Consider the following 27133-nt stretch of genomic DNA (forward strand, 5'->3'; position numbering starts at 1 on the left):
GAAAACGAACAAGAGCTGACGTACAGTACACTGCATGGGATAGATGAAAAATACAGCTGTCGGATGTTCACTAAAACTCTCCTTTTCCTGATAGCTGTAAATAGAGGCAGTGTGAGCCGTAATGTTTCTACGGGAAATCAGCTCACCTCTCTCCTGAGACATGGGCGACTGACTGTGAGTGGAATGGGAGCCCACGTCTGGAACGTTCCCTGGGGTCTGAGGGGCCATCTGTGTACCTGTGTGTGGAAAAAACATGTACAAGTGTGCACAAACCCACAGTCTTTCACTGAACAAACATCATTTTTTTGATCAGTATTTTTGTTTACCAGTAAAAAATCTAATTCTGAGGATCCTAAGAGTTGTTTTCAGATTCTGTTTTTAATGTTTTTTATTTATTTAATTAAATATTTATTTTATATATTATTTATATCTATAAATGGATGAATAATATTTGTTTATTGATTTATTATTTAATTATATAAATTATATTGTAATTGTGTTACATTGTATGTCTAAAAAAAACAAAAAAATGCAACTCGTATTCTCTGAAAAATAATCGTATCATCTTTATCTTGTTTTAAGGATGTTTAGATATTTTACTGGGAAGCAAGACAAAAATACTGATTATAAAAAAGATATTTTTGCAGTGCACATGCACAAAACCACAAACGCAGTTAATGGTCCCATACAAGAGCTACATTTCACGATAAATATCAGACAAATTAGCCTAGAGGGCAGAATATCTAACCACACGTCCCATGGGAGGTGTTTAAGGCTCATTGTTTCTCTCCCAGGGGCAACTTTGTGTGCTTGTATGTACAGAATGTGTATATTTCTAAAAGCGGAGATATTCATTCTCCAGTAATGGCACACAGATCACATGTCAGGGCCAGCCCTGTATGCGGCTAATGGCCGTCGGTGCTCCCAGTAGGGATGAGGCAGTTTTGTGTGCAGCAGGGTAAACGCTCTCCTGTGGACCTTGTTAGTGACACTCAGAACGGAAAGGAAAAACAGCAGTTTCAGCTGCACAAAGCCCTCTGCTGCCCAGCTATCAAAGAAGCCTGGCTAACAATGCAGCACACATCAGTACAGTAATTGTGTCAAAGTGACTCCAAACTGCTAACAGACGTTCAAAACTATTTTAATGATGGAGTGACTTGCTTTAAAGTCAGCTAGAATCCTGCCGCTGAGCCACTGCTGTCTGGAGCTCAAACACCTCAGCCTCCGACTGCTCCATGGTGGCACCATTAAATGACATATATGTGACGGCTGTAGCTAATGGGTACGTCAAAGTTAGCATAAGAATAATAATCTTTTTTTCCCCCCAAAATATTGACAACAGAAAATCAAGAATATGTGCCTAGTTAGAGAGAATTTCAGTCTGTATTTAAAATGTTTTTAGCAGCTAAATTCCAGCAGACTTAACCGAAGAAATGTTAGCAAACCCAAACATGTACAATGACTGATATGGAGAAAATAATAATTATTTATTTTCTTATATTATATATATTATTTATTATGGTTAATGAATGTAATGTAAAACGATTTGGTCATACTTTCCTGATCTTGGAAGAGTAGACTACTATGCCGGCAGTTCTGACTCACAGACTGTAAGTACGTTTTAATTTGAAAGGATTTGCCACTGACGATTCAAACGCGAGTTTGAGCAGTGTAGAGTAGCGCTTGTTGTTTGTCATTTCTCTTAGCAACATCATATGACCCCTTTAAATTATTGATTGGAGATTGATCAATTTGACGTTCTATGTCTAATTTTAATGGATATTATAAATATTCCTGAAAATTCCCATCCCTACTACAGAATAATCTTATACAATTCAACATAATTGCATAAATAGTATTTCAAATTATAAAAATAAATTAAAGGTTTTTAAAACATTGTATTAAAATATCCAGAAACCACTAGAACAGTGTTATATATTTTGCAGACTTGTGTACTTACATTATCCCAAATGTTTCGAAGAATGTTTAAATCCAGAGAAATAAGCAATTTTAACTAGTGGCACGGACCGTGTCCATAGTGTCATTGTGTCTCCTGCCAATGACTTCATACACCCTCGATTTCCGGTTTTGTTTTGTAGAAAACATGGAAACACCAAAGATGCTTTAATATGTTGTGTGTTTTATTAGATAGGTGACGATCGCACAGAGTAGCATTATAACAGAACTTTCAAACGTATCTAGTATGATAAAACAGCGCTGCTTTACCCCACATACGCACGACCGGAAGGAGTGGAAGCGCTAAAGTGTGGCATAATAAAAGCTACGCTGCTTTCGAGCCGTGTGTCACGCTCGTCTCTCATTAGCAATTGCTTCAGCGGCCTCGTTTCGCTTCAATGGCTTTCCGCCTCACTCTGCTTCATTCTACTACGTTAAAGCGGTGAAAACTTACATATTGTACCTTTAAGCAAAATAAAAACAAAACTTGAAACAGCACATATATATTCAATTTCTCATTGAAAAAATAAATCAAAAAATTATATCTCACACAGAATCTTTTACCTGGCCCACTGGCAGGTGATATGGGCCCAGATCGTGATTGGCTGGAACCCACAGGTGATCCAACTGGCGAGGGCGAGGGCCCGCTGCGCATGCTGGGGACCCGGGGCGAGGCGTGGGGCGAGAAGGGTGACTGGGCGGGGTTACTCTGTTCTCCCTGGCTACTGGTGGAACCCGAAGCGCTGACGGCCGAACTGAGACCCGCTTCTGTTCCAGTGGGCAGGTCGTCTATAGAGCCAGACAGATCCTGAAGTACACAAACAAAAGAAACGTGAGTTGAAGATTGAGCCATTATCACATTTTTCAAGACTCCAAAAGAGCCAAGCAGCACAGCAGGCTATACATAAGAACATATTTTGGAAGTAGGTAATATAAAGCATATTTTTTAATGGACTTGATGTCACATCTTATTTGTAAGAAAGCAAATCAACGGATAAAAGCAGTTCTGAAGCAGCAATCCTGGAAAGACTCTACTTAAAAGGTCAGTCTGAACATAGTGCATTAATTCTAAGTGTATGCTGCCAAAATTACAACCAATGCCAATCTAAACCCTATAAATAAACCACTTAGGGGCCTTGGGGCCTTTTTACCCCACAAGTGATCCTGCATGCAGCCAACAGGTTCGGAGTTCATGTCTGCAAATAATCGTAATCAACCTTGCAACTGAAATTAGTTTCCAATTGCTGAGGTGATAACAACTCCTGGCCTGAATTGCAGCAAAGGAACTTTAGTAGAGCGGTTGTTTTGTGAGCTCCTGCCCATTGTCGAATCTCAATGATCGCTCATTGTTATTCCCCATGGGCACAAAAGCAACACTGATGATACTGGAAGACAGGCCATCAGAAGTACTACCAAATTTTTGTAACTAATAATAAGCACTATGCCAAATAAGGGAAAAATAAAACCGATTTCTTTTGCCGTGTATTACATTTTACAGCCAATTGTGCTGGAAGACTATGGAACAAAACTTTCCAATGAGGCCTTAAATTCCACGACACATGAGCCAGTGGTTCCAGTATGGAGCGCAATGAATGATTGTGATGGAAACTCAGGCGGTCTTCAGAAGAAACTAACTTCACGTTGCAGGCTTAATGGTGATGACCTAGTTGAGGATGAAGAGGAACATATGCTCAGCTTTATGCAATACCACATATCGGCCTCGATGACGGAGTGTCGTGAAGACTGTGGGTCAACAACTTCCAGCAGTAACTTTCTCCCCTGGAAAGTCTCAGCTTTTCCAGTTAAGCTAGACAGCTTGTTAATATTATCGTGGATTCTTTTTCCAGATGACTCAAAAAAGAGGATGGTCACAGTTCACATTTCATAAGAAGTTCACTGTGTGGGGACAGAGAGAGCCAACATCTTCAGTCTCACTGAATTTCAGTACTTTTAAAAAGATAGCTCACCTAAAATGTCACCATCAATGATGACATCTCTTTTTTGATGGTCATGAGTGAATGATGAGTCATTATTCAGTCATGACCATCAAAAAGCAGATGTTTAAGCTGCTCTATTTCATCGTGACCAGGGGCTGTTGAGCTACAACAACAGATCATCACTAGTCCAAATGACTTATGAACTGTATTCCAAGTCATCTCAAAAGGTTAGTTCACCCAAAAATGAAAATTAGCCCATGTTTTACTCACGCAAACGTCCTACATCATCCGCCCGGAACAGCTTGCATGACAGTCAGCAGAAGTGAGAAAAAAGTATTTATAACATTTTAACTATGGATATTTTTCTTACAAAAATGCATGGATTCGCACTTTATTCGCCCCCCGGAGCCGTGTGAAGCACGTTTTATTATGGATGGATGCGCTTTATTTGACTACTTTTGGACTGTTGAACAAAAACACCCGCCTACTCCCATTCTAAAGCTTGGAAGACTAAGGAAAATTTTAAATATAACTCCGGTTGGATTCGTCTGAAAGAAGAAAGTCATATACACTTAGGATGCTTTGAGGGTGAGTAAAACATGGGCTAATTTTCATTTTTGGGTGAACTAACCCTTCAAGTAGAGATGCACCGGTCGACCGGCTATAAATCAGAACCGGACAGTTTTTGCTCTAAACACACGATCGGCAGCTGGCTGGTTTTTAGTTTTATTTTGGCCAATCTCTATTCTGGAATTGCACACAAACTGCATTGCAATCATTTCCCAAAATGTCATTTGTGTGTAAATATTACAAAGTCTGTAAACAGGACATTAACAGAGGCCAGAGACGCTGAAGACGGACACAAAGAGGAGAAAATACTGTAGTAAACAGAGCAGCTTACTGTTGTTCGAAATATTTGATATAAAATATTTTACGGTTATATGGATTTATTATTGATCACAAGGGAATTCAGAAAAGTTTATCTAATTCAAATAAAAAAAACTAATCAAAATCAAAAAACATACTGCTTAATTCTAAAGCTTGGAAGACTAAGGAAAATTTTAAATATAACTCCGGTTGGATTCGTCTGAAAGAAGAAAGTCATATACACTTAGGATGCTTTGAGGGTGAGTAAAACATGGGCTAATTTTCATTTTTGGGTGAACTAACCCTTCAAGTAGAGATGCACCGGTCGACCGGCTATAAATCAGAACCGGACAGTTTTTGCTCTAAACACACGATCGGCAGCTGGCTGGTTTTTAGTTTTATTTTGGCCAATCTCTATTCTGGAATTGCACACAAACTGCATTGCAATCATTTCCCAAAATGTCATTTGTGTGTAAATATTACAAAGTCTGTAAACAGGACATTAACAGAGGCCAGAGACGCTGAAGACGGACACAAAGAGGAGAAAATACTGTAGTAAACAGAGCAGCTTACTGTTGTTCGAAATATTTGATATAAAATATTTTACGGTTATATGGATTTATTATTGATCACAAGGGAATTCAGAAAAGTTTATCTAATTCAAATAAAAAAAACTAATCAAAATCAAAAAACATACTGCTTATGCTATATGTATGTAGCCTTTTTTTTGGATTGTGATTAAAATTAGTGCCCGACCGATATATCGTTTAGCCGATATTATCGGCCGATATGAGCCTGTCGCCCATATATCGGTACCGGCGAATATGCCGCCGATATGCCGCCTATATGAAAATATTTTTTAAAGAACATATAACGCAGATTAAATGTTGTAATGGTGTAATTACTTAGTTTGTCCAGCGCTCCATTGTTTGCTACTGGCGACCCAGGTCAGTGTAGAGATGCGCGGATGAGCTCAAACTTCACCCGAGTCCGCTGCTTCAAATAAATTATCCGCCTGCCACCCACCTGCACCTATATTTGATCGTCACATTACAATGATTCTAATTCTTAGTTTTGCATGATGATATGATGAATGGATGGCTCCGCATTAAAGCCTGTGTTACGGCCACCGGAGCTGATCGCGGCCACTCAGTCAGTGCTGGTGTTTATTCCGGCCGCGCCGTGGTCCAGAACTCATGCTTATCACATCGGTCACATCACATCACATGGCACGACAAAATACAATAGAATTCTATTGTATTTTGTCGCGCCGCTCATGTCCAGTGTAGAATAGAACCCATTATAATCAGTGATGTTGTCTGCACTGGATGCAGTAAACTGATGCCTCGTTCTATTTATGACGTGCTGACAGAAGTTCAAATGATTTTCAACGGTCGCTTTGTCGCGTCCTGTTGTGGTGCAGACACGGTGTCAGCACAGTTTGTCAGTACAGTCAGTAACGTAACAGATTGAAAAGTTAGTATCTTTCTGCAGTTCAATAATAGACGGCAGTGCGGTGGTGGCTTGAGTCTGTTGAATGGTGATTTAATGCTACGTTGTCACCTAGTTGGGGAGACTCAATGCTAAAGTAAATAAACAACGTACCCATCTTTTACTTTCACTACGTTTGCTACATTATAGGGCCCTGTGATTTCCGCGATGCAGAAAACATGGACGGAATTGCGGAATCCAGTCATAAAAATTGAATTTACTGTATAACGCGGAATTTCATGGAATTTGTCTTATTTTTGATGAATAAAAAAAAAACAGGTCAGTACACATATATATATAGACTGTGTCTGTGAATATTAAACTGCAAAAATAAGATTTAAATACGAATGTTCTGCATGTTCATTTGATTACAAGAAAATACACAACACAGAGTTTGTGAAAAAAAATATTAATTATTATTATTTATTCATTTTAGATATTTACATTTGGAAAAGCTGTGCTTCCTGTATAAACCTGCCCCTGTTGGTTTGGCAGTAGCTTGCTTGCCCTACACAGTTACCTTGTTTAATTTCTTATTTCAAGTTATATATATTTTGTTCAATTTTTGTTATTTAAGTTATTTATAATAAGTGAAGTTTACTGTTAAGTGCACTGATGTCAGACTCATTTTGAAGAATAAAGTTTATTGTTAAATTGTTAAATACACTGCCTCCACTACATAGGCCTATGTTTGTCACATCATTATAAGTGTTTGATCACCACATTTGAGTTATCATTGCAAAAAATGTGTTTATGTATATATATTCTGTTTATGTAGGCTATATACTGTATTCTATATACAGTACCAGTCAAAAGTTTGGACACATGAATGGGAAGTGTGTCCAAACTTTTGACTATACTGTACTATAATATAGCCTACACATAAAGAATATCGGCCGATATATCGGTATCAGTCTTTTTTACTGCCTAATATCGGTATCGGCATTGGCCCCCAAAAAAAACGTATCGGTCTGGCTCTAATTAAAATGCAGTGGTTGCTTCTAATTTCAAATGGCTACAAATATTTTAAGGCTAGTTTGCCTGTTATAGAGCCAATAAGCAACAAATACATTTGATTGAAGAAAAAATAAATAAATAAGCCAATTTGCTGGACAAAAAAAAGAAACTGGCCATGAAAAATGTCTCATCTCAAGCAATATGGAGCAAAATTGTAGTTGTCTTTTACACCACTCTCAACAGCAGTACTGTAAATATGCTCATATTTAAATATGACACATCATGATTGGTTATAAACCACTGTAGAATACACTCACATCACTGATGTGATATTTGATTATAATTAGACGTCAATGAGATTTGAAAAATGTGGCTTTTTTGTGAATAAAGCTTGAACTTCTATCTTTCCTTCACAAAAATCTAACGAATGGCTTCAGAAGTCATATGGACCACTTTTATTTTATGACACTTTGCTATTTTTGGAGCTTTGTGGAAAAGAGCTTCGAGAACATTCTTTAAAAATGTTTCCACAGAAGAAAGTAAGTCATTTGGGTTTGGAAAGACAAGTAAATGATGACAGAATTTATTGGGTGATCTCAAACTGTAGGATGAATAACTTCTGTTGTTTTAATTTTGGTGGCATGTTGTATTCATCTCTGCAAGATTTTCTTGCAAAACTCCTAGTGGTAGAAGTCAAACCACTTCAACCTTGTACAAATTAGTCGAGGCTGGAGCTTGCTTGATTTATGTCCATAATTAGTTATATTCGTTAAGTCTCTAGCTTCTTTAATTGATGAACGCAATTATTCAGGCTCATTGGCCATTCAAAGTTCCTCTCTTTCCATCTCTCACCCTCCAAATCTCAGCAGAGGAGAGAAGACAAAAAAAATGAATGCAGCGTCCCTCTCTTCTGATTGGTGAGATTGAGTAATGCAGCCCACCCAACGCTCATCCTTCATCATTTCACATGACAGCCTCTGTACAAGCCAATTAAAACATGGAGGAATTATGAGAGGATAATTGGGGAGCCAGGCGTGGCCATCTGAAGCCTGGTCTCTTTAAAACAGCTCAGAATTCAAAACCTGGATTTAAGGGCTTTGTTGAAGTGGAGGGCCAAACATAAATTAATTATAATAATTAAAAATATATTATATTATATTATCGGAGTGTCTATTTATTCTTGTTGGCAGAGGCCATTTACACTAACGTGTGATTGAGATAGTCAACACTGCAAAAGATGATTGTCAAACAACATCACTGTGGTGTAGATGGTAAAGTGTGTGCTGTAGTCTTGTTGTCTCGATCAACCCGAGTTCGAATCTACCTTCTGCCAAACTTTTTTTTCCTCCCTTTTCAAATCTCATATCACATTGGAAAGGTATTTATTTTCAATAGAAATTAAGTAAATAATCAAAAAATTGTAAAATAAAGTATCAGATAGGGTAGAGAGGGCTTTATTGTCCCAATAAGGTGTCATCCGTTTAATAATTTTAATTAAAATGATAATTTACACTCAATACGTTACTATTGCATACTGTTTTATAATGTACTACAATACTGAGGTGCAGATAATTGCCACTATTTGCAATGAGTAGTATAAATAGCAGAAAACCCTGTTAATTTAACAGTGTAAATAGAATCTAGCTATTTGCACTTAGTGTAAATAGCATCTACAAATAAGAAAATGTGCTATTTTCACTTAGTGCAAATAGCTGCTGCAATTATATTTTATTATATTATATTTTTAAAATAACTAATATAATGCCTGCAATTTTCATTTAAATCTATCCAAACACATAAGACTAACCTAGACATACTGTAAGCAAAAGCTTGTCAGACCATATGGTGGACTGTACCACATGATAAGGTCGGTACAATTGGTTGATAACATCTTTCAGGCAGGGCATAGTGTAGACTCAATTAATCATGGGAAGATTTTATTTCTTTTATAGCAAAAAAAAAAAAAAAAGCCACAGAAATCATCCATGATGTTTGTCTTCTGATGATGTTGAAACCCCAGAAGAAGAAATCCAAAAAAATGGATGCTAGAGCACTTAAGGGCTTTTGTGCTCCAGCCAGTCATAAGAAGAGACAATAGATAGTCGCACATCAGTGAGGGAGAGGGGCCGTAAGGCAATACGAGTACACACGACACACACACACACATAATGCGCTGATGGAGGAATTCTCTTCCCCTGTTGTGATGCCTGACAATCTGAAAAGAGGCTGACATATTGGGTTTGACGAGAGCGTTCCCCAGACACAGAGAGCGTGCTGGAGCCGGGAGTGGAGGTGGATTAAGCAACCGCAAGAGAGATGGAGGAAAAAATATGTATCTTTCTGACAGGAGAAGGCAACAATAATAAGTCTTCATACTAAAAAATCACCGTGACACAGATAGGCTCTAGACTTAAAAAGGTCTATATTTCACACAACTGGTAGGCTGGTACATGAGCTCTGTAGTTACTCAGTGCTTGGAAAAATACAAGTGACGCATGCCTAAGCGTGAATGGCAAAGACTTTAACCACAGTGGGTGTGATCACACCAACAGCGCAAAACAGCGGGGTTCAGGAAATAAAAAGGTCATTCAAAATCTCCATAGTGAAATTGATTTTTACTGATAAAGTTTAAACCTTTCAAGATAGACCTTCCATGATGATACACTACCAATTTAGGTTTACGTTGCTCACCAAGGCTGCATATATTTTTGATAAAACGTACAGTAAAAACAATAATACTGTACATATATATATATATATATATATATATATTTATTTATATATATATATATATATAGTAATATCTGATTAATTTAACATTTAACTTATTCTTGATGATGGCAAAGCTGAATTTTCAGCAGCCATTATACCAGTCTTAAGTGTCACAGGATCCTTCAGAAATCATTCTTATTATTATTATTACTATAATGTTGTGCTGCTTAAAATTTTTGTGCAAACTGTGATACATTCTTTGATTAATTCACCTTATTTTTCTATCGGAAGTAAGCCTGCTTACAAAATCAATGTGAATGTGCGAGATTTCCGGTTCATTGGCCGCTATAGTGAAATAAGGAGAAGAATAACAAAGTGCAGTAAACAGTAAAACTGTTGTTACTACAAACCAGTGTGTTCCTAATTAAGATATTACATTAAAATAATATGGTAAGACACATTCGTTTGCAATATCTAGCAGCAAAACAAGCGGTTTTGTGCAGTTAAAAATAGCTGGAAGCCAATGACACCGGAAGCTAGACCCAATAAATTTCCCGCTCTCGCGGGGAAAATAAGTTTGAAAGAACAGCATTTATTCGAACCATGTAAACAGGAATTGTGGCGTCATGAATTTGGTAAATAAATACATATTAATCTTAGGGTTTACGCTAAGCTAGTACTACTCGCTAATTGGTTAGCGCTATGCTAAGCTATATTCTGAACAGTTAGCCTACAAAACATAAGATAAAAGAAACAAAGAATGAGAAATGTAAATTTTACAATATATTTGCAACAATTTAAAAAATATATATTAATGGTCATTAAACAGTTAATTTTTTTTTTTTTGTAGAACTTACAATCAGCCCTAAAAATAGTATCCATTAACAGTTTTTTCAGCCAATACTGATTTGGGAGATGACTTGATAATAGATCAAAGCTAATGGTAACATTGTCTTTTTTTCTTTATATGTCATCTTCAAGCAATGGAACATGTTTATCACTTGAGGTCATGGATATAAAGTATCCAACGGAAGATATGATTTTGTATGGAACGAAAAAAGCATAAAAAGTGAAAATCATTATTTATGCTTTATGGTATAGAAGAACTTCATTCATTCTCTCATACACTAGGTACATAGTTTAGTTCCTTTGTGCGCTCTTGTCTTCCTTTGTTTCTAATGAAATGTTGTAATGTTAATCTTGAAGCTGGTTGGTTGGGTTCAACTCTTTATTGATTGTTTTGAAATCCTCACGGAGAAAATGAATGGGGAAAATACTCCCAGAACCAAGGCCTAAGAAAAAGTGTGCGGTCACTGTTGAAATTCATTCACTGTTTACTTTAAAAAGCCTCTTTAAACAAATCATTGCAGTATAATCAAACATTTGACATGTTTAATGACACAATAACAAAGGCACTGGCTGAACACTGCATGACTCCATTAACATTCTGGACCAGATCTACTTTATTACATAATAGGGATGTGCAATACAACATATTGTATCAACAAAGAAAGAGACCAATTGCCTAATTGATAGCCTGAATAATTAGGCTGGTTTTGGGTTCACCTGACCAGATTGTACATGTTTCTTAGTGGGTGTGTACATAGGACATGTTGCATTAAAAAAAACGGACAGGATGAGAATGCAAGTCGCTTTTTTCTTAAAAGTAAATAAATAAAATAAGGTTTAACTACTTTTTACTTGAAAACATCTAAAACTGCAACACTCTTGGTGGGATGCTCAAGAAAGAACATAAGATAGGATGCAACGGCCAGAGATATCTGACTGCATGAAAGGGGCTTTGCAATTTACAGATGCAAATTTTCCCAAGAGGGTTTAACTGTGCAAACTGTCTAACATCTAAAGCAGAGCACGTCGACGAAAAGCTAATTAAAGCACCACTGCTAAAAACATCAAAAATAAAAAAAAAGTAGTCAAACTTACTAATCTATTAGTCGTTTGTTGGGCGAATAGTCATGGTGACACATCCCAAACACATAATAGTAAAACTATGAAGAAAGGGTCAAAGTACGCACATCCAAAAAAAGTCTATAAAACTATGACTAGAGACTGAGACAATCAGATCATTACAGCAAGAGTGTGTGCATCTGTGTGTGTGTGTGTGTTTAGAGGGAGAAATGAATGAAGCTGCCTCCCTTTTAAGACACACAGATAAAACGAAACAACAAAAAAGGATGGACAACAAAAGATTTCTTTATCCTCACTGCGTGATAATGAGAAATGCTCTGTGTGTCTGTACGAGGAACCGAACTGACAGAGTTGTGTGAGAGAGAGAGGATGTCAGATCTCCCGTCACCTCATCATATCTCATCTTGTCAGTGGTAGCATCAAAGAGCTGTCTGATAGAGCATGTAAAATTGCTACCATCACATATACACACACGTCACTGTGTGCAGCTCCCATTCACAGCCCATTAAACACTGAAGTGTGACAGTGGCTTTCTGTTGTGGCTGATGTCAGTGCTTCAGTTGACAGCAGTGATAGGAGACGTCTATGGCGGATCAGACTCGCTCAGCAGGTGGCCTGTCAAAGTCGTCCCAGCCATCATTTCTCACCCAGAACGTATGAGAGCTCCACTCTCACACGCAGGGCTTCAGCCTTCACACTGAGCTCTGTGCTAAAGGAAATGGGCTTTAAACACACTGCACCCCTTCGTTTCAGTTTTATTTCTTTTCCACTACTGGCACAAACTGAAATTGCAATTGCACTTGTTTCAGCTGCCCTACTGGGCTAGGCATTACAACAGGCTGGCAATCGACTATCAGTCCAATACTGTTTGGACATAATTTAAAAAAAATATATCATCTCTTGTCTTCCACAGAAGAAAATTTGCCATATAGGTTTAAAATCGATATAAGGGCAAGTAAATGAAGACAGACTTTTCATTTTTGGATTTCGATTAGCCCCTTTCGCACATTAAAAGGCAACTTATAATGCAAAATTCACTTTTACATGTGTGTTGGCAATGTGTGTACACAAACACCCTATAATGATAAAAATCCACTCGCTCCTTTTTTTAATCCCCATAAATCATAAGCTGTGTCTCAGAACAAGCCTTTTGCAGAATCTGTACAATATGACGTCACATTTTACAAGCCCCGTCCACAACTGTTGACGGACACTTCCGTGTTAGCAGAGACCCCGCACTGAGTGAGCAATCTGCCATGTTTATCTTCACACTAGAGCATTTAAACGCAGACTGATGACAGCTCACTCAGGGCAGGTCTGTGCTAAAACCAAAGACTGACGCCACTGTCAATCAACAATCGTGGGAGGGGCCTGTGCAGAACTACGTCATTCTGCCAAGAATCTGAGAATGCCTTGATATGAGAAAGGGGTTTAGTTTTATCAGGATTTTTTAAAAAAACCTCTGGGTGGATTTTTATCATTATAGGGTGGATGTGTACACACACTGCCAAGACACATTTTAGTTCAAACAACATGTAAAAGTGAATTTGGCATCCGATGACCCCTTTAAAGCTATAGAAGTTATTCAGTCAAGAGCAGTGAGTGATTTACTTTTATATTTTATTGTTTGGTCTAGGGCTGGGCGATATAGCTAAAAAATTTATCAACGATATAATGTTTCTTATCGTTCGGTATCGATAATTATTGACATTTTTTTATAACCTTTTTTAAAACAAAGCGCAAATTTAAATTTAACCACTGTGTTTTTCATTTACCCAATTTATTGAGACAAACAACAATTTTTTTTGTTTTAACAGTGAAAAACACAAAATAAAATTTAAACAAATATCTCCTTTCTTATGTGTTATATGCAGATTAAATAAGTCTTATGGAAACTTTTGGCTTGTTTCCCGAGGCCACAGGAGGATGCAATGACCAAAAAAATGCAGCGTATTAAATTGTCAATGCAATGAAATAACTGTCCATAAAAACCGTGCATAACGTCTAGATGAACATATATAAATCAAATATAATTTCGTAAATTGCATAAACAATTATGAACAAAACAGCATCATGTATTTATGCATTGCTTAATCCAAAGCCCCGAAGCGCCATTCACACAGACTGCATTTAAAAACATATGAGACAATTAACTCATAAAAATCAAATATAATTTCGTAAATTGCATAAACAATTATGAACAAAACAGCATCATGTATTTATGCATTGCATAAATAAAAAAAGAGCCGACTCGCCGATCACACAGATTGCATTTGAAAACATATAAGATGCAGTGAAAAGGAATAAACCTCCACAAATTCGCAACGTGTTTTCTAAACGTTTAAACTGTTTTAACTTTGCATGGCTTTCTATACATCTCTTGTATGACACGCGAGTGCAGCAGTCGTATTTGTCCGTCTAAAAAATACGCTGAATATGCGTTCTGTGTGAATGGCTTGGTTTCGGTTTTAACCTAATCAAGATCTTCTAAGCATTGAGCTACTATATTTCTTTCAATGAATAACGCAGCAGCAGCGCGTCTCGTGGGCTAGACTAACAAAACATTAAAATGCAACAACGTCACTTACATCATCATCACCACATCTCGCGCGCCACTAATGACGCTCCCTGACGCACACCTAGCATTTGACTGTACCATTTTTGCATTCAAATGCAATTGTTTTTTTTGTTTTTTTTTTGACTAATATTAATTTTTATTCACAATCTCCTCATCACAGGCATGCACAGCACTCATGTTCGTGTTTGTGTGTGCTGTCTGCGTCACTCATAGCACGTGCCTATATCGTGCGCTATATCGAACATTTTTTCTATCGTTATCGATTAAGGAGTACCGTCGATAAATATCGATACCGTTTTATCGCCCAGGCCTAGTTTGGTCATATTATCAAAGTAGACAGCAGTATAGGTAGGCCAACTGTATATTACGCTGTTGTCAAACACCAGTCTAACATAAACATGCGATTTCTTTCCCAGCTGTTTACCTTCACAGATATAATGACTGTGTTTTTGTAACTCATAAACTTGTGTGTATTTGACAGTTTAAGCGCAGTAAGACATGAAAGAGAACTCACGTTTAGTACTCACATGCCGAGTGACCGACGCTTGATTTCAACACATGATTTCAAGCACGATATATAATAATCAAAACCAAACACGTTTTTTAGCAGAGGGTCTTATCTAGTAAAACGGTCATTTTCTACAACTATGACTTTCTACGTGAATCTACGACTTCACGCATTACATAGTCACATTGGAAAGGTCACACGTGGCGTAGGTGGAAGTACCAACCCAGTGTTCACAAGAGTGGAGAAGGAGGACCATTCAAAAGTTGTTGTATGTTGAATGACACATATTTATATGTCTTTGTATCAGTTTATTGTTTAAAATGGTTCGTTTGTGTGCGTATCCTGGATGTTTAAATCTTTTCAAACCTAAAAGATTTCTTCCACTAGGAAAAAAACTTTACCTTTCCAACGTGACTATGTAATGCGTGAAGTTGTGGATGCGCATCGCAGAACTAGTGTGAGATGAGCGATTGTGGTTATGGTTGTGGAAAATGACTGATCGTTTCGCTAGATAAGACCCGTAATCCTCGGCAACTGGGAACGTGTAGAGCCCTTTGAATCTGCATTGAAACTGCAATTTGGACCTTCAACCCGTTTGTCCTGGAATGTTTTTTTTTTTGACTAAAGAAAGAAAGACATGAACATCTTGGATGACATGGGGGTGAGTAAATTATGAGGAAATTTTAATTCTGGAGTGAACTAATCCTTTAAATATCTGCAAACATTTTCACTACCTGTCCAATCTGACAAAAATTTTTGACTACTGAGTGACAGGCATTAGAGTATGATCACACAGAATGTATTTTTGCTTGTAAAAAAATATGAGAACTGCCCAAGAGTGAGGCAGAACTGCAAAGCTGATGAACAGAAAAGAAGCTGCGAAATGCGTCGCAACAGTCAGACAAAAAAATAAATTAAAAATTAAAAAGCAGCAGAATTTACTGTAACCATGCAGAGTAATTGTGTCATCTCCATCCATCCTGACCTCATGAATTAATCTTCTGCTTTGTTCATACATAGCATCAGAAGGTTTACTGGTAATGTTATAACTTCACATAAATGAAAATTGACAGAACTGATTTACCTGTATTTTTGAAACCGTCCTGTTCACACATGATATCTAAATGGTAATTTACCAGTAAAGAGTGTGTGAAATGGCTATCAACAATTGTACAAGGTGTCTGTATTGCTAAGTTGGAACGGCATTGAGTTTTTTTTAGGGTTACTGCATTTGCTCTTAGATTAAAAAAAAAACAACAACAAAAAAAAACAACATTGATCAATCCCACCCTCCACAGTAGAAGGTGGCATCATGCCAGCTGCGGGCATTGTCTGCTGTCTGGTAACAATTGCCGGGAGTCTAGCGATGGGAGACACTGCTGATGAACTACATCCTGGGGTGCACATGTTCCATTCTTCACCCAAATCAAAGGTGGAAGCACCATCTGTCTTAAAAATATGTTTCCTCTTGTAGACACATAACGACCGTATTCTAGGTTTGTTTTCCAAAGAGTTAAGAGCTCTAATAGGCAGAGTATACTTTGTTTTCCATGTTGTTGCGAATGGTTGTGCATACAAGTAGGGGTGTGCGATATATATCGTCTGCGATAATATCGTAATTGTTGTTTTAACGATGTGCGATTTGACATTATCGAGTATTTTGCAAAAACCATTCAAAACATCCCTACAGAGCGCACGCATACATTACGTGAAGTCTAGACTAGTGCGTGTGCGCATTTAGTGTTTTCTTTCACTGCATGATTCAGTCTATTAAAATGCATTTAGAATGATCACAAATTCAAGACATGAGAATATGAAGAATATTAAAAACATTAGGAGTCAGCTGTCTTCGGCAGTCCTTAAGGTACCAGAACAATAACACACTCAGCAAAATATCGTCTAATTATCGTCATCGATAAAATCCCAGAAAATATCGAGATATTATTTTTTGTCAATATCGCACACCCCTACATACAAGCCATTCAAAGTATACCCTATAGATCATGAGCATGTATGGACGATAGTGGACCTATGGATGTTTTTGAGCATTTAAATTATTCACACAAAAAGATGTCTGCAATCGGACAGATGATGGATAACTTTCAGACTGTCCATGAGCCATGAGTCAACATGGAATTTTTTTAAAAGATATTTGTTTTACATGCTCATTTGTAGTTACTTTAAGGTATTTAAAAAATATATTTTTTATTACCTTATATGTCCAAAACTGTAATTTTTCACACACACAAAAAAAAAAAAAAAAAAAAAATAAAATCAAGATTGAATATATTTGGTCAAAATCCCATGTTATAAAAGATGAAGTGCTATGCAGGCTATTTAAGACAATATTGGCTGATTAGACGGCAATGCTGACCTAAAATGCAAAATGTTTGCCCGCTCTCTCTTCACTGTTCCCACATCTCAGACCTCAAATACATAAAATATTACCCTTTTTAGGCATAGTTTAGTTAAGAGTAAAGAAAATACTATACAAAAACCTACTAGCAGTTGCCAAGTGGTTATCAGTCTTACTTTTCCAATACAAATAAGAACAGTCTACTTTTCATTACTGAATATAAAAAGTTATGACCAGTCTGCAACCGGCCCCAGTTCTTTATTTACCCTTGTAAGAAAAAAAAAAAATCTTTCTCATTGGATGGAAGTAAATCTCATAGGTGACCTATTTTGATCTCAAAAAAGTGAGTTGTCACCTAAAGGTGAGAATTTTTCGCAAAAATATGCAATTCATACATAAAATGACTAGAAATATTATTTATTTTATTTTATTATTTTATTTTTTGAGGCATAGTGTACATTTAAGGTGTTTCCCGTGCTGATATCTAATGAAAAAAAGCCTAATTAAAAGGGTGACATTTCTGAAAGGAAAAAAAACAAGAAAAAAAAACAAGAGTAGTCTGGCATAATCTTTTTTTTTTCTAATATTTTCTAATAAACACAGTAAAGCATATTTGTTAAAATAAATAAAAAATAAAAACACTTTTGTCCAAATCAATGTCATGTAGTGCAACCAACAAATTCCTGTGGTACAACAAATGTGCATGAAAAAATGACATAAAATAACTTTGAGATGACCATGAAGACCCTCATGATTGTGTGGTTCTCCACACTTCATGATGTTTTAAGATCACAAAGACATTACATTTTTATATATTATATAATTTATATATATAATACTGTATAATATAAAAATATATTAAAACATCAGATAATTTGATATTTTTATGACGTTTTTTTTTTTTTTATCATATGTATAGGTTTTAAAGGGGTCATATGATGCTTTTTTAAAGATCATTATTTTTGACCCCTTTAAATGTTTTTATACATGGTTACATTCAGGCTCTGTGTTGAGAGGGGCCCACTAAGGAGCTAGATGGCAGTGGTTCCTAACTTTGTTACTGAACCCCCCAAACAATGCACACTGTCAATGTCTCCTTTATCTGACACACCCACTCCAAGAATTGGAGTCTCTACTAACGAGCTGATGACCTGAATAAGGAGTGTTTGAATAGGAAGGCGTACAAAAAGTACACTGTTGGAGGCGCTTCAGGAACAGGTTTGGGAACCCCTGCTCTTACGGTAGACCCCACTCATCGGGCTCAGGGGAGAAGAGGCCAACTCAAACCAATTTTGGGCTTTGTGAATTTTAGCGACAGTACTGTATCATAGTCATCTGAAGCACATGCATATTCCTGAGAGGCCACATTTAATTCTGCCCCAGAGCAACACAGAAATAAACGGATGAAAGAAAACGGAGATGGAGGCGAGCACACTTCACCTCAACTGCATGGCGCACTCCAACTCGGCTGCTCTGAGACTCAATACTGCAACGAAACGGGGCTTCTGTGTGCACACTAACATTCAAAAGCTTCCTCAAATCCGATCTTTGGTAAAAGCAGACATTAATCTTTCATTTCCTGTCAAAAGTCAAGAGGTCCGCAGAGTAAAGCTACAGCGAGACAAAGCTCCAACGTCTCGCTGGCTGAATGAATTCCTTGTCAAGGTCTTGGCTTGAGAGAGTGGCTAGGGTTTGGGGTTCAAGGAATGATGGCCCGTTGGTTTTATATCTCCCCAGACAGTCTGAAGAAGGTCACAAATGGAGCATGTTTCCACTGGCATTTTAGCTTTAGTGGCGCTTTCTTTGACAGAGAGTCATCCATCTAAGGCGGACCACAATTCCCTTATCATCAATTAACAAAACAAGACTGTTTGAAACCCAAATTAAAAAAAGAATGGGATCCACTGAACCAATTAGCATTGTTAATAAGGGCAATGAGCGCGCCTGAAGGCACGAAACAGCTTTCAGATTATTGTTCCTTATTGACAAGCTGTAATGGGACAGCTCGTCATTTATGCGGAAACACAGGGATGGGTCAACGAACAGTTGATTAGTGAGGTTGACTAGTTTTTGTCGTACATTTTAATTTTGATATTTAACCATAGCGTGTGGATGCTACAGCCATACACGTTCATATTCAGCAACTGTCCGTCGTTTATTTGACACCAGGCATGTCGAGAAAATTCTGCATTTAGTACCATTTCATTGTGCTCCACCTAACTAGTTTAAATGCAAAGCTTGCTAAGAAAAGTGTACGATTGGGGTTGAAATGGGGGGAGAATTATTTAAGACGAATGGGTTGACTAGCCGTTCACAACCCATTGACTAGTTAATTTTGTAGCTCGTTTTGCACGTCTCTAATGAAGGAGAATAAAAGGGCAGATAAAAATTTCGACAAAACATAAAAGGGCTTGGGGTGTTTCGTCTCTCATGCAAGCAGTGACTAATGTATGCATCTGCCGAGCGAGTGAGACACAGTAGACAACAGCAAGGCTGTGCTTGATTTGATGAGCTGTTGATGAGAGCAGCCTGGATCCCTGTAGAGGCTTCAGAGAGAAAACGAGTGCGAGACGCACACACACAGCCGAGTTAGGCCTCGATCTATCCTTCACTTCCTCCCCGAACAGCAGCTTCAGCCAATGGCGTCGCAGATTCCCATCCCCCCTTACGTCCCCTGCCAACGGCTCAGCCAATCAGACGGCTCTCTCGTCTGCCTCATCAGCACGGCCCTGGCACCTCTCTCCCCTCCCTCATTTTCCATCAGCTACGTGCTCGTTCTAATTATGGAGAACAAGTTGTGGAGCACGGAGAGAGGGAGTGGAATCAAAGGAGCACGGGAAGACAGAGTGGAGCGAAGGAGAGGAACATCGGAATGGTGGGGGAGAGGGCCGCATTGACAGGATACAGATCAGCCTGCAGGGCTCGGGGATAAACAACGATTCTTTCAAGCTCTCAGTAAATTAGAGTGCTGCAGAACGGCGGTGAGAGTGAGTCGGCCGTGTCTGTCTCACTGCAGCTGTGTTATTGCGGGAAAGACACAATCCTCCCCTTCCAGCCAGTCTGTGACAAGAGGACAGGCAAAAACGAATGAAGGGTAGACAGCAGGACTAAAATGAGAGAGGGTAAAGCAAGAAGGGATAGAAAAGTTAGCTGCTTTTTTGAGTGGAAATGATCAAACCAAGCAGAGATCAGTGAAGCACCACAGTGATACAGCAAAAGCCTTTGTGAATCCCCAAAACCTAGCTGCCTACATAGGCAGAATTTTAAGGCACCAGTCATGCCCCCAATACCAAGTCTGTTCCAAAAAGAAGATGCTTTTCTTCAGGACAAATTGTAAGACAGCTATGTCTTAAAATGTATCCTTTGTGAAGAAGGCAATCAAAGAATGCACTGCGTCAAGCTCGGTGGAAAAAAAAATCTGTTCAAGATGGCAGACGAAGTGAGAGAAAGATTTATTATACATACTTGTGTTGTTTTTAGCTTAGCTACATGCTAAATCGTACACTGCTGCAAAAACAGCTTTAATTAGCTGATTTGCTGGTGTAGGCTCTAGAAGACTTAACCCAGCTTAAACCAGTCAAGCAAACCATCTTGATGGTCCCAATTTGTATGACCATGTCCATATGGCGTGTCCCAAAATGGTCACCTATGAGGTTATATTTCAATTTGGATGCTGCCATAGAAGACAGCTCATTAGGTTTTAGAACAAACATTTCCCTTTTTTTTCTTCCAACCCAGATTCAGTCGTGCTCTGCCTCCCTCTTATTTATGGTTCTGAATATTCAGCTTCTGAAAGCCGTGCTGAGCTCTCATCTGTCTTCCCAGCTTTTTCTCATTTACCGCTCTAAATTCTCCACTCCGACTCTCATCTAAACATTAGTTGGCTAGACTGTGTGCAATTCAAAGAGGCATTTCTCTAATCTTAAAAAAGCTCAGGACACAAAAGTGGTCAATAATGGAAAAGTGTGATGAAAACACAAGAGTGTACATTGTTTCGGTTTATTGTGCTTAGGTTGAATGAGGAGAAAAGGTGGATAGAGGCCAAGAATTAGGTATTTCCATCATATATTAGGGCTGAAACGATTAGTCGAAATGACGACAACGTCGACAAAAAAAAAATTGTCAACAAATATTTTTGTTGTCGAGTAGTCGTTTGATCCCATGTAAACTAATATAAGAGCCTGCAATAATGCGGTTTGACCAGTGTGGCGCTATAGCACAACACTGTAATTCAGCCCTCCTAGATGCAATTCAAGAGAAGAAGACACAGCACTTTAGAGTAGTAATGGGAAGTCCGTTTCTTTTCCGCGAACCGGTTCTTTCGGACAGTTCGTTTCAATGAACCGGTTAAAAAAACCGGTTCATCGGTTCTTTTACGCCCTAATGCACTTTCTGATGTTTAACAAAATACTTGGATAACATGCTTTTCATCCTCTTGAAAAATAACATACATGCGCAGTATCATCAGCTCATCGGTTCTCAAATCGGCTGTGTCCGAAAGAAATGGTTCTCGGTTCAGTGTATTGGTGATCCGAAAACCGATGCAACCGGTTCTTGACTCGAGAACGAGAATCAGCTCATCGGTTCTCAAATCGGACGTGTCCGAAAGAAACGGTTCTCGGTTGAGTGTACCGGTGATCCGAAAACCAATGCAACCGGTTCTTGACTCAAGAACGAGAACCGCTCCAGCAGTGGGCGTGTACGTTCATTATCCGGCTTGCTGCACAGATGCTGCTCTGCTCGTGTTCATCTCTTCACAGCAGTTCAGTCAGTGTACTGTTTGAGTAAATTAATTACTCCGGGATATTGGTTTATTTCGAATCAGAGGGAGTGTCAGCCACGTTTAAAAAGTGAATAACTTAAGTAATTTGTGGATTAATGCTTACACTTTTCAACGATTCAGTCCGATTTGGTGAACTGGTTCAACCGGTTCACTAAGAAGAACCGGTTAAATCGAACGATTCGTTCGCGAACCGGACATCACTACTTTAGAGCAAACGCTGCTGAGCGGTGAGAAAGCAGCAGTTAAGAATGCATCTGATTACAGCGATGTGGATGTTTGCACAAACTCTCCATAAGGATACTTAAATGTTAAGGAAGTGAATTTACTACGCAAAACCATTCCTTGAGATAAAAAAAAAAGTATTTCTGTGCTGGAAATAAACAGGAAGACTTTAAGCGTTTTATATGATAAAAGAGTGTACAGTGCTGTGAGGAACATGACACCAACAAGGAACCTTAAAAAAAAAACAGTGATTTTTTACAATCCTGGGCATTTACGGCTGTGGAACGGGATGAAAGCCATCAGCTGAAAAACTAAATCCACAACAAAAATGCATTTATTAAAATTCCCACCCACTGTTCCTTGTGATATGAAGCAGGCTGAGATTTTAAATAAATCTGACTAGCACAGAGGAAGCAAAATATATTTACTACCAAATCCACATGGTTAATGATTTTTACTGTTACTATGGTGAAACGACTCCAAAAAGGCCCACTGTATGTGTAGCAAGAGCTGTAGTGCAACCAGGCAATGAGATAAATATTATATGAGAAAAATATTATGAATAATGATAATAAAAATTAAATGTCAACTGAAGGAAAATATATTAGCTACAGTAATAAACTATTGAATCTAGGGGTGGGCTATATGACCAATATCTAAAATCACGATAGAAGCAATTTTACTCCATGACAATGATATATTGCATTCTATAAAATATTTTTTTTAATAATAAAGTTAAGAAAATAAAAAATTAGATTCCTAACAGCATCAGCACAAATCAAATAAATTAAAAATGTAAGTAAACTAGCCAACCTCAGTAAAGTCTGTAATACATTTTTGCCCAAATTTTCCCCCGATTTACAGTCTGGACTAATTGCCGAAAGCATAGTGTGCAATCCTGTCGTTTAGTGTATGGCAGGTTTTTCCTCTGTAGCTATTTACAAAGTCGGCAAGTTTATGATCCCAAGTGTTTTAAAATCTGTTCAGGGCCCGTATGTATAAAACTTCTCAGAAATGCTCTTAAGAATAGTCTTAAGCTTTGACTTAAGTGTCAAAAAATTCTTAGTAAAAAGTAGGACTTTTCTAAGAGTAGGAGACTTTTATAAAGAAGCTAAAAGCAGCTTTCAGTAAAGTCTAAGACTGATTCTTAAGTGTTGACTGAGGTGACACTTAAGTGTTGTGAACTAAGGACTACAATGATGTCAACACAAAATGGCTGACCTCAACCTCTGAATCAGCCAATAGTGAGCCTGCTCATGTAAAGTCACAGCAGCACAACACCAATCATTTAATGTAACTACAATAAAATCATTTAATTAAGACACTGAAATATTTTAATATTTACATTTTTTTTTTTTTAATGCTTTGCATTGTGCAAAATTATCACAAATTATTACTGATGCTTCGTTTTCTATTGGTATGTCTCCTCGTTTACAGTTGGAGCAATGATGTGAACATGAGTCCAATCATTGCTCTGGGGCCGTATGTATAAAGCCGCTCACAGTAAAATTTTAGTCTTAAGTGTGTCAAAATTCTAAGAATGACGTAATTTTACTCTTATTCCTAGACTTAAGAATAAGAGTGATTCATAAAGGTTCCTAAGTGTTAAGACTAGGTCCCAGCTCCTAAATTATTTAAGAGAGCTGAATAGGTCTCTTAACCTAGTTAGGAGTAACAAGATGGCAGCACAGAGGAGGAAACAAACACTTTCCAGTGAAGATATGACATATTGGAGTTATATGATGATATGGGGTTGATAAAACAATACAAACTTGATTGTCAAGATCAAAAATACTTTTTTTTTTTTTTGTAACTGACAAAGTAAGAAATGTAATAACCTCTTCCACTCAACAAGTCAATGCTCTAACTGCAGAAACTTTCGTTATGTCGGGATCACGAGAAAATAACTGATTACGTTGTTGTCAATGTCAATGTTGCCAATTTAGTGATTTTGTCACTAGATTTAGTGACTTCCGCATCCCTTTAGAGACTTTTTTCAAAAACCTAGCAACAAAATCAATTTCTTGAGCAAACGTTATCTACATTCCGAGACTCTCCCACGACGTCATAAAGGTGAGTTCACTGATCTATATAAATATAAATATAGATCAGTGAACTCACCTTTATGAGGTCATCTAGCAACATTAAGTGACCAGTTTTAGCTACTAAGACTAAACTTTTACTTTGAGCGGCTTTATACATACGGCCCCAGATTTGAAAAGTCGTGTAGTGCATGCCACCTGGTCATTTACCCTTTAATCTTACAGATTTACAATTCGAAAGTTAAAAGCCACCTCTGTGACCTTCAGTATACCAGCTGTCATGGTGAATAGAGGAAAAAAAACCTGTGATCCCATGATTCTACAAGCTAGAAAAGAGCATCCATCATCCTTGAGAGCTTTTCCTAAACCCAATTTCTCTAATTGAAAAGGCAAAAAAGAAGGAAGAATTGACTAGGAGAGACCAAAAGGGGTCTAATTACGTCTGCAAGGTCCAGCACATGTTTATTTGATTCGTCTTTTAAAGGAAGTGCTTGATTAAATAAATAGAGGCCAGAAAGCGCATTTCAAATTCTCTTTAATGGAAGATGATGAAAAAGCCCACGGCTCGAGGCAGAGCATGCAAAACCCACCACGAGAGAAGCGCAGGCCATCAATCTCGCTCTCGCTCATACGCATTTCACCTCTTAATGTTTTCCCCAACTGCAATGCATTGAAGATCTGAACGCAAGCACAGAAAGAGACTTTGAAAGCGTCAGGTAAAAAGGGATAAACTGTACAGAGATTCCCGCCAGCCCATAATACCCAAGGTACGTAAAAGAGGTTTCAAAAATAATGCAGAACACCAAAGCAATATTTGTTCAAAAAGATGACACGGGGGGGGGGACATGAATAAAATGTGTGTAAGTGTGTGCGTGCACGGCTCCGCTGCTGAGACAAAGCCATTTACGATTAAGGGCTGCCAAAGAAACAGCGTTTTACCCTTCACAGAGGTGAGCGTTGAGCAAACTGCAGGTGACAGAAGCTTTGATACATAGATAAACAGCACTGAGGTTGTTCCTATAACCTCCCTCTCTCTCCAACACAAAAGATAAGCCAGCTGTGATGAACTTTTACAGAGGTGTAATCCTTCTCTCATAGACACATCTTGGCAGCTGACACACTTCATCATACTAACAGAGAGGGGTTGTGTGTAGATGGCCATGTGTTCAAAAGTGGATAGACACACAGAGTCTGCATCAGTGTTTCCTTCATACTAGTATTCACAAAGAACAGCTATATCAACAGTATTCATAGGTAAAGTAACTCATTTTATGTATTGTTTCAATAATGACTTTTTTACTTGTGTAGCAGATGTTTTTATCCAAAGTGACTTACAAATGATGAACATCATCAGCTATGTTTAAATAACATTCAAGTCTAATCAATTATATTTATACAGTTCTTTTCACATTGGACAGAGTTCCAAAGCAACTTCACAGAAACATAATGCTGTAATAATGTCTTAAATGACCATTCAGATGGTTAGTTAAAATAAAATTATTAGGGATGCACCGATATGAAAATTTTGGCCGATACCGATAACCGATAATTATTTATTTTTGAAAGCCGATAACCGATATGTTGGCCGATAAATCTATATCCAAATTTGTATATACTTTTTGAGAGCCTGATTACAAAAAAGGTCTCATCATTAAAAGCCACATCCCAAACACTTCAACATAAGCAACCTAGTTTGAACAGTGTACGTTTTAAAAATAATTTTACTCTCCAATTACCAAATTTCGTCATAAAAAAAAGTAAAAAATAAAATAATGCATAAATAATGCAAACAAGTCACTGGACATCATTAAATGTGTAAAGAATCAAAACGAATGCGCCATGGATCAATAAAACGGAATAGCCTCTGCACGGACAATAATTAAATTATTTTAATTACTAAACCATATTGTTGATGAAAATAATAAGAGAAAAATAAAAGTGGTGGTTATTATTAATAATGCATCAATGATTTTGAAAAAGTAACAAATTAATACCGCTGTTTTAAATAGCAGCCGTTTGAGCTGCGTGCGCTGTAGCTGAAGAGCTGAATGAACACCAGTAAACTGAAGCGCTTGTTATAGCGAGTTAATTATGCTATATGAGAATCAGATATTTATAGAACATAAACATATTACAACTTATATATGCACAAAAAGACGGAAATGCACAAGTTATCTTGAACTAAGTTATGTGCTAGTAACTAGTAAGATTCGTGGATGCGCTCTTGGCTCATCCTGTAAAAACGCGCTGAAACACGGCAAATAAACCCCAAACCCCATACAACTTTTTACTACGGTAGTTTTCTTTTTATAATGTTATGTATAGGACAGTCCCAGTTATAGTTATTAATGTTGTGCATTGCTGTTCGAGCTGCACGCGCTGAAGCTGAACAGCTGAATGAACACCGGTAAACTGAAGTGCTGCCAGCTTAACTCAAGGAAACGCATCACATATTCAGATATAATCTGATAGGCTGCAAACGCATCTGAAGTGTCTCTGAAGGAAATAATGCATTATTTATCGGCTTTAAGATATCGGCCATATCGGCCAATCGGGCCGATACCGATAACAGAAAAAATGAGCATTTATCGGCCGATACCGATATGGTGGCCGATATATCGTGCATCCCTATATATATATATACACACAGTGGTGTGAAAAAGTGTTGGCCCCCTTCCTGATTTCTTTTTTTTTTGCATGTTTGTCACACTTTAATGTTTCAGATCATCAAACAAATTTAAATATTAGTCAAAGATAACACAAGTAAACACAACATGCAGTTTTTAAATGAAGGT

General features: G+C 37.7%; 1 protein-coding gene across 1 annotated transcript in view; it reads right to left on the reverse strand.

Moving 5' to 3' along the window:
* The window catches only part of arid1b (AT-rich interactive domain 1B), a 105239-nt gene that overhangs the window by 41264 nt on the left and 36842 nt on the right, over positions 1 to 27133 (reverse strand). Inside the window, exons 5-6 of the mRNA XM_016474015.1 lie at positions 2521 to 2764; positions 147 to 236 (exon numbers count right to left, since the gene is read on the reverse strand). Of these exons, the coding sequence (XP_016329501.1) occupies positions 147 to 236; positions 2521 to 2764 (334 nt within the window). The remainder of the gene's footprint in view (positions 1 to 146; positions 237 to 2520; positions 2765 to 27133) is intronic.

The sequence above is a fragment of the Sinocyclocheilus anshuiensis genome, unplaced genomic scaffold (genome assembly GCF_001515605.1).
Source record: "Sinocyclocheilus anshuiensis isolate Anshui unplaced genomic scaffold, SAMN03320099.WGS_v1.1 scaffold1816, whole genome shotgun sequence".
Taxonomy (NCBI): Eukaryota; Metazoa; Chordata; class Actinopteri; order Cypriniformes; family Cyprinidae; genus Sinocyclocheilus; species Sinocyclocheilus anshuiensis.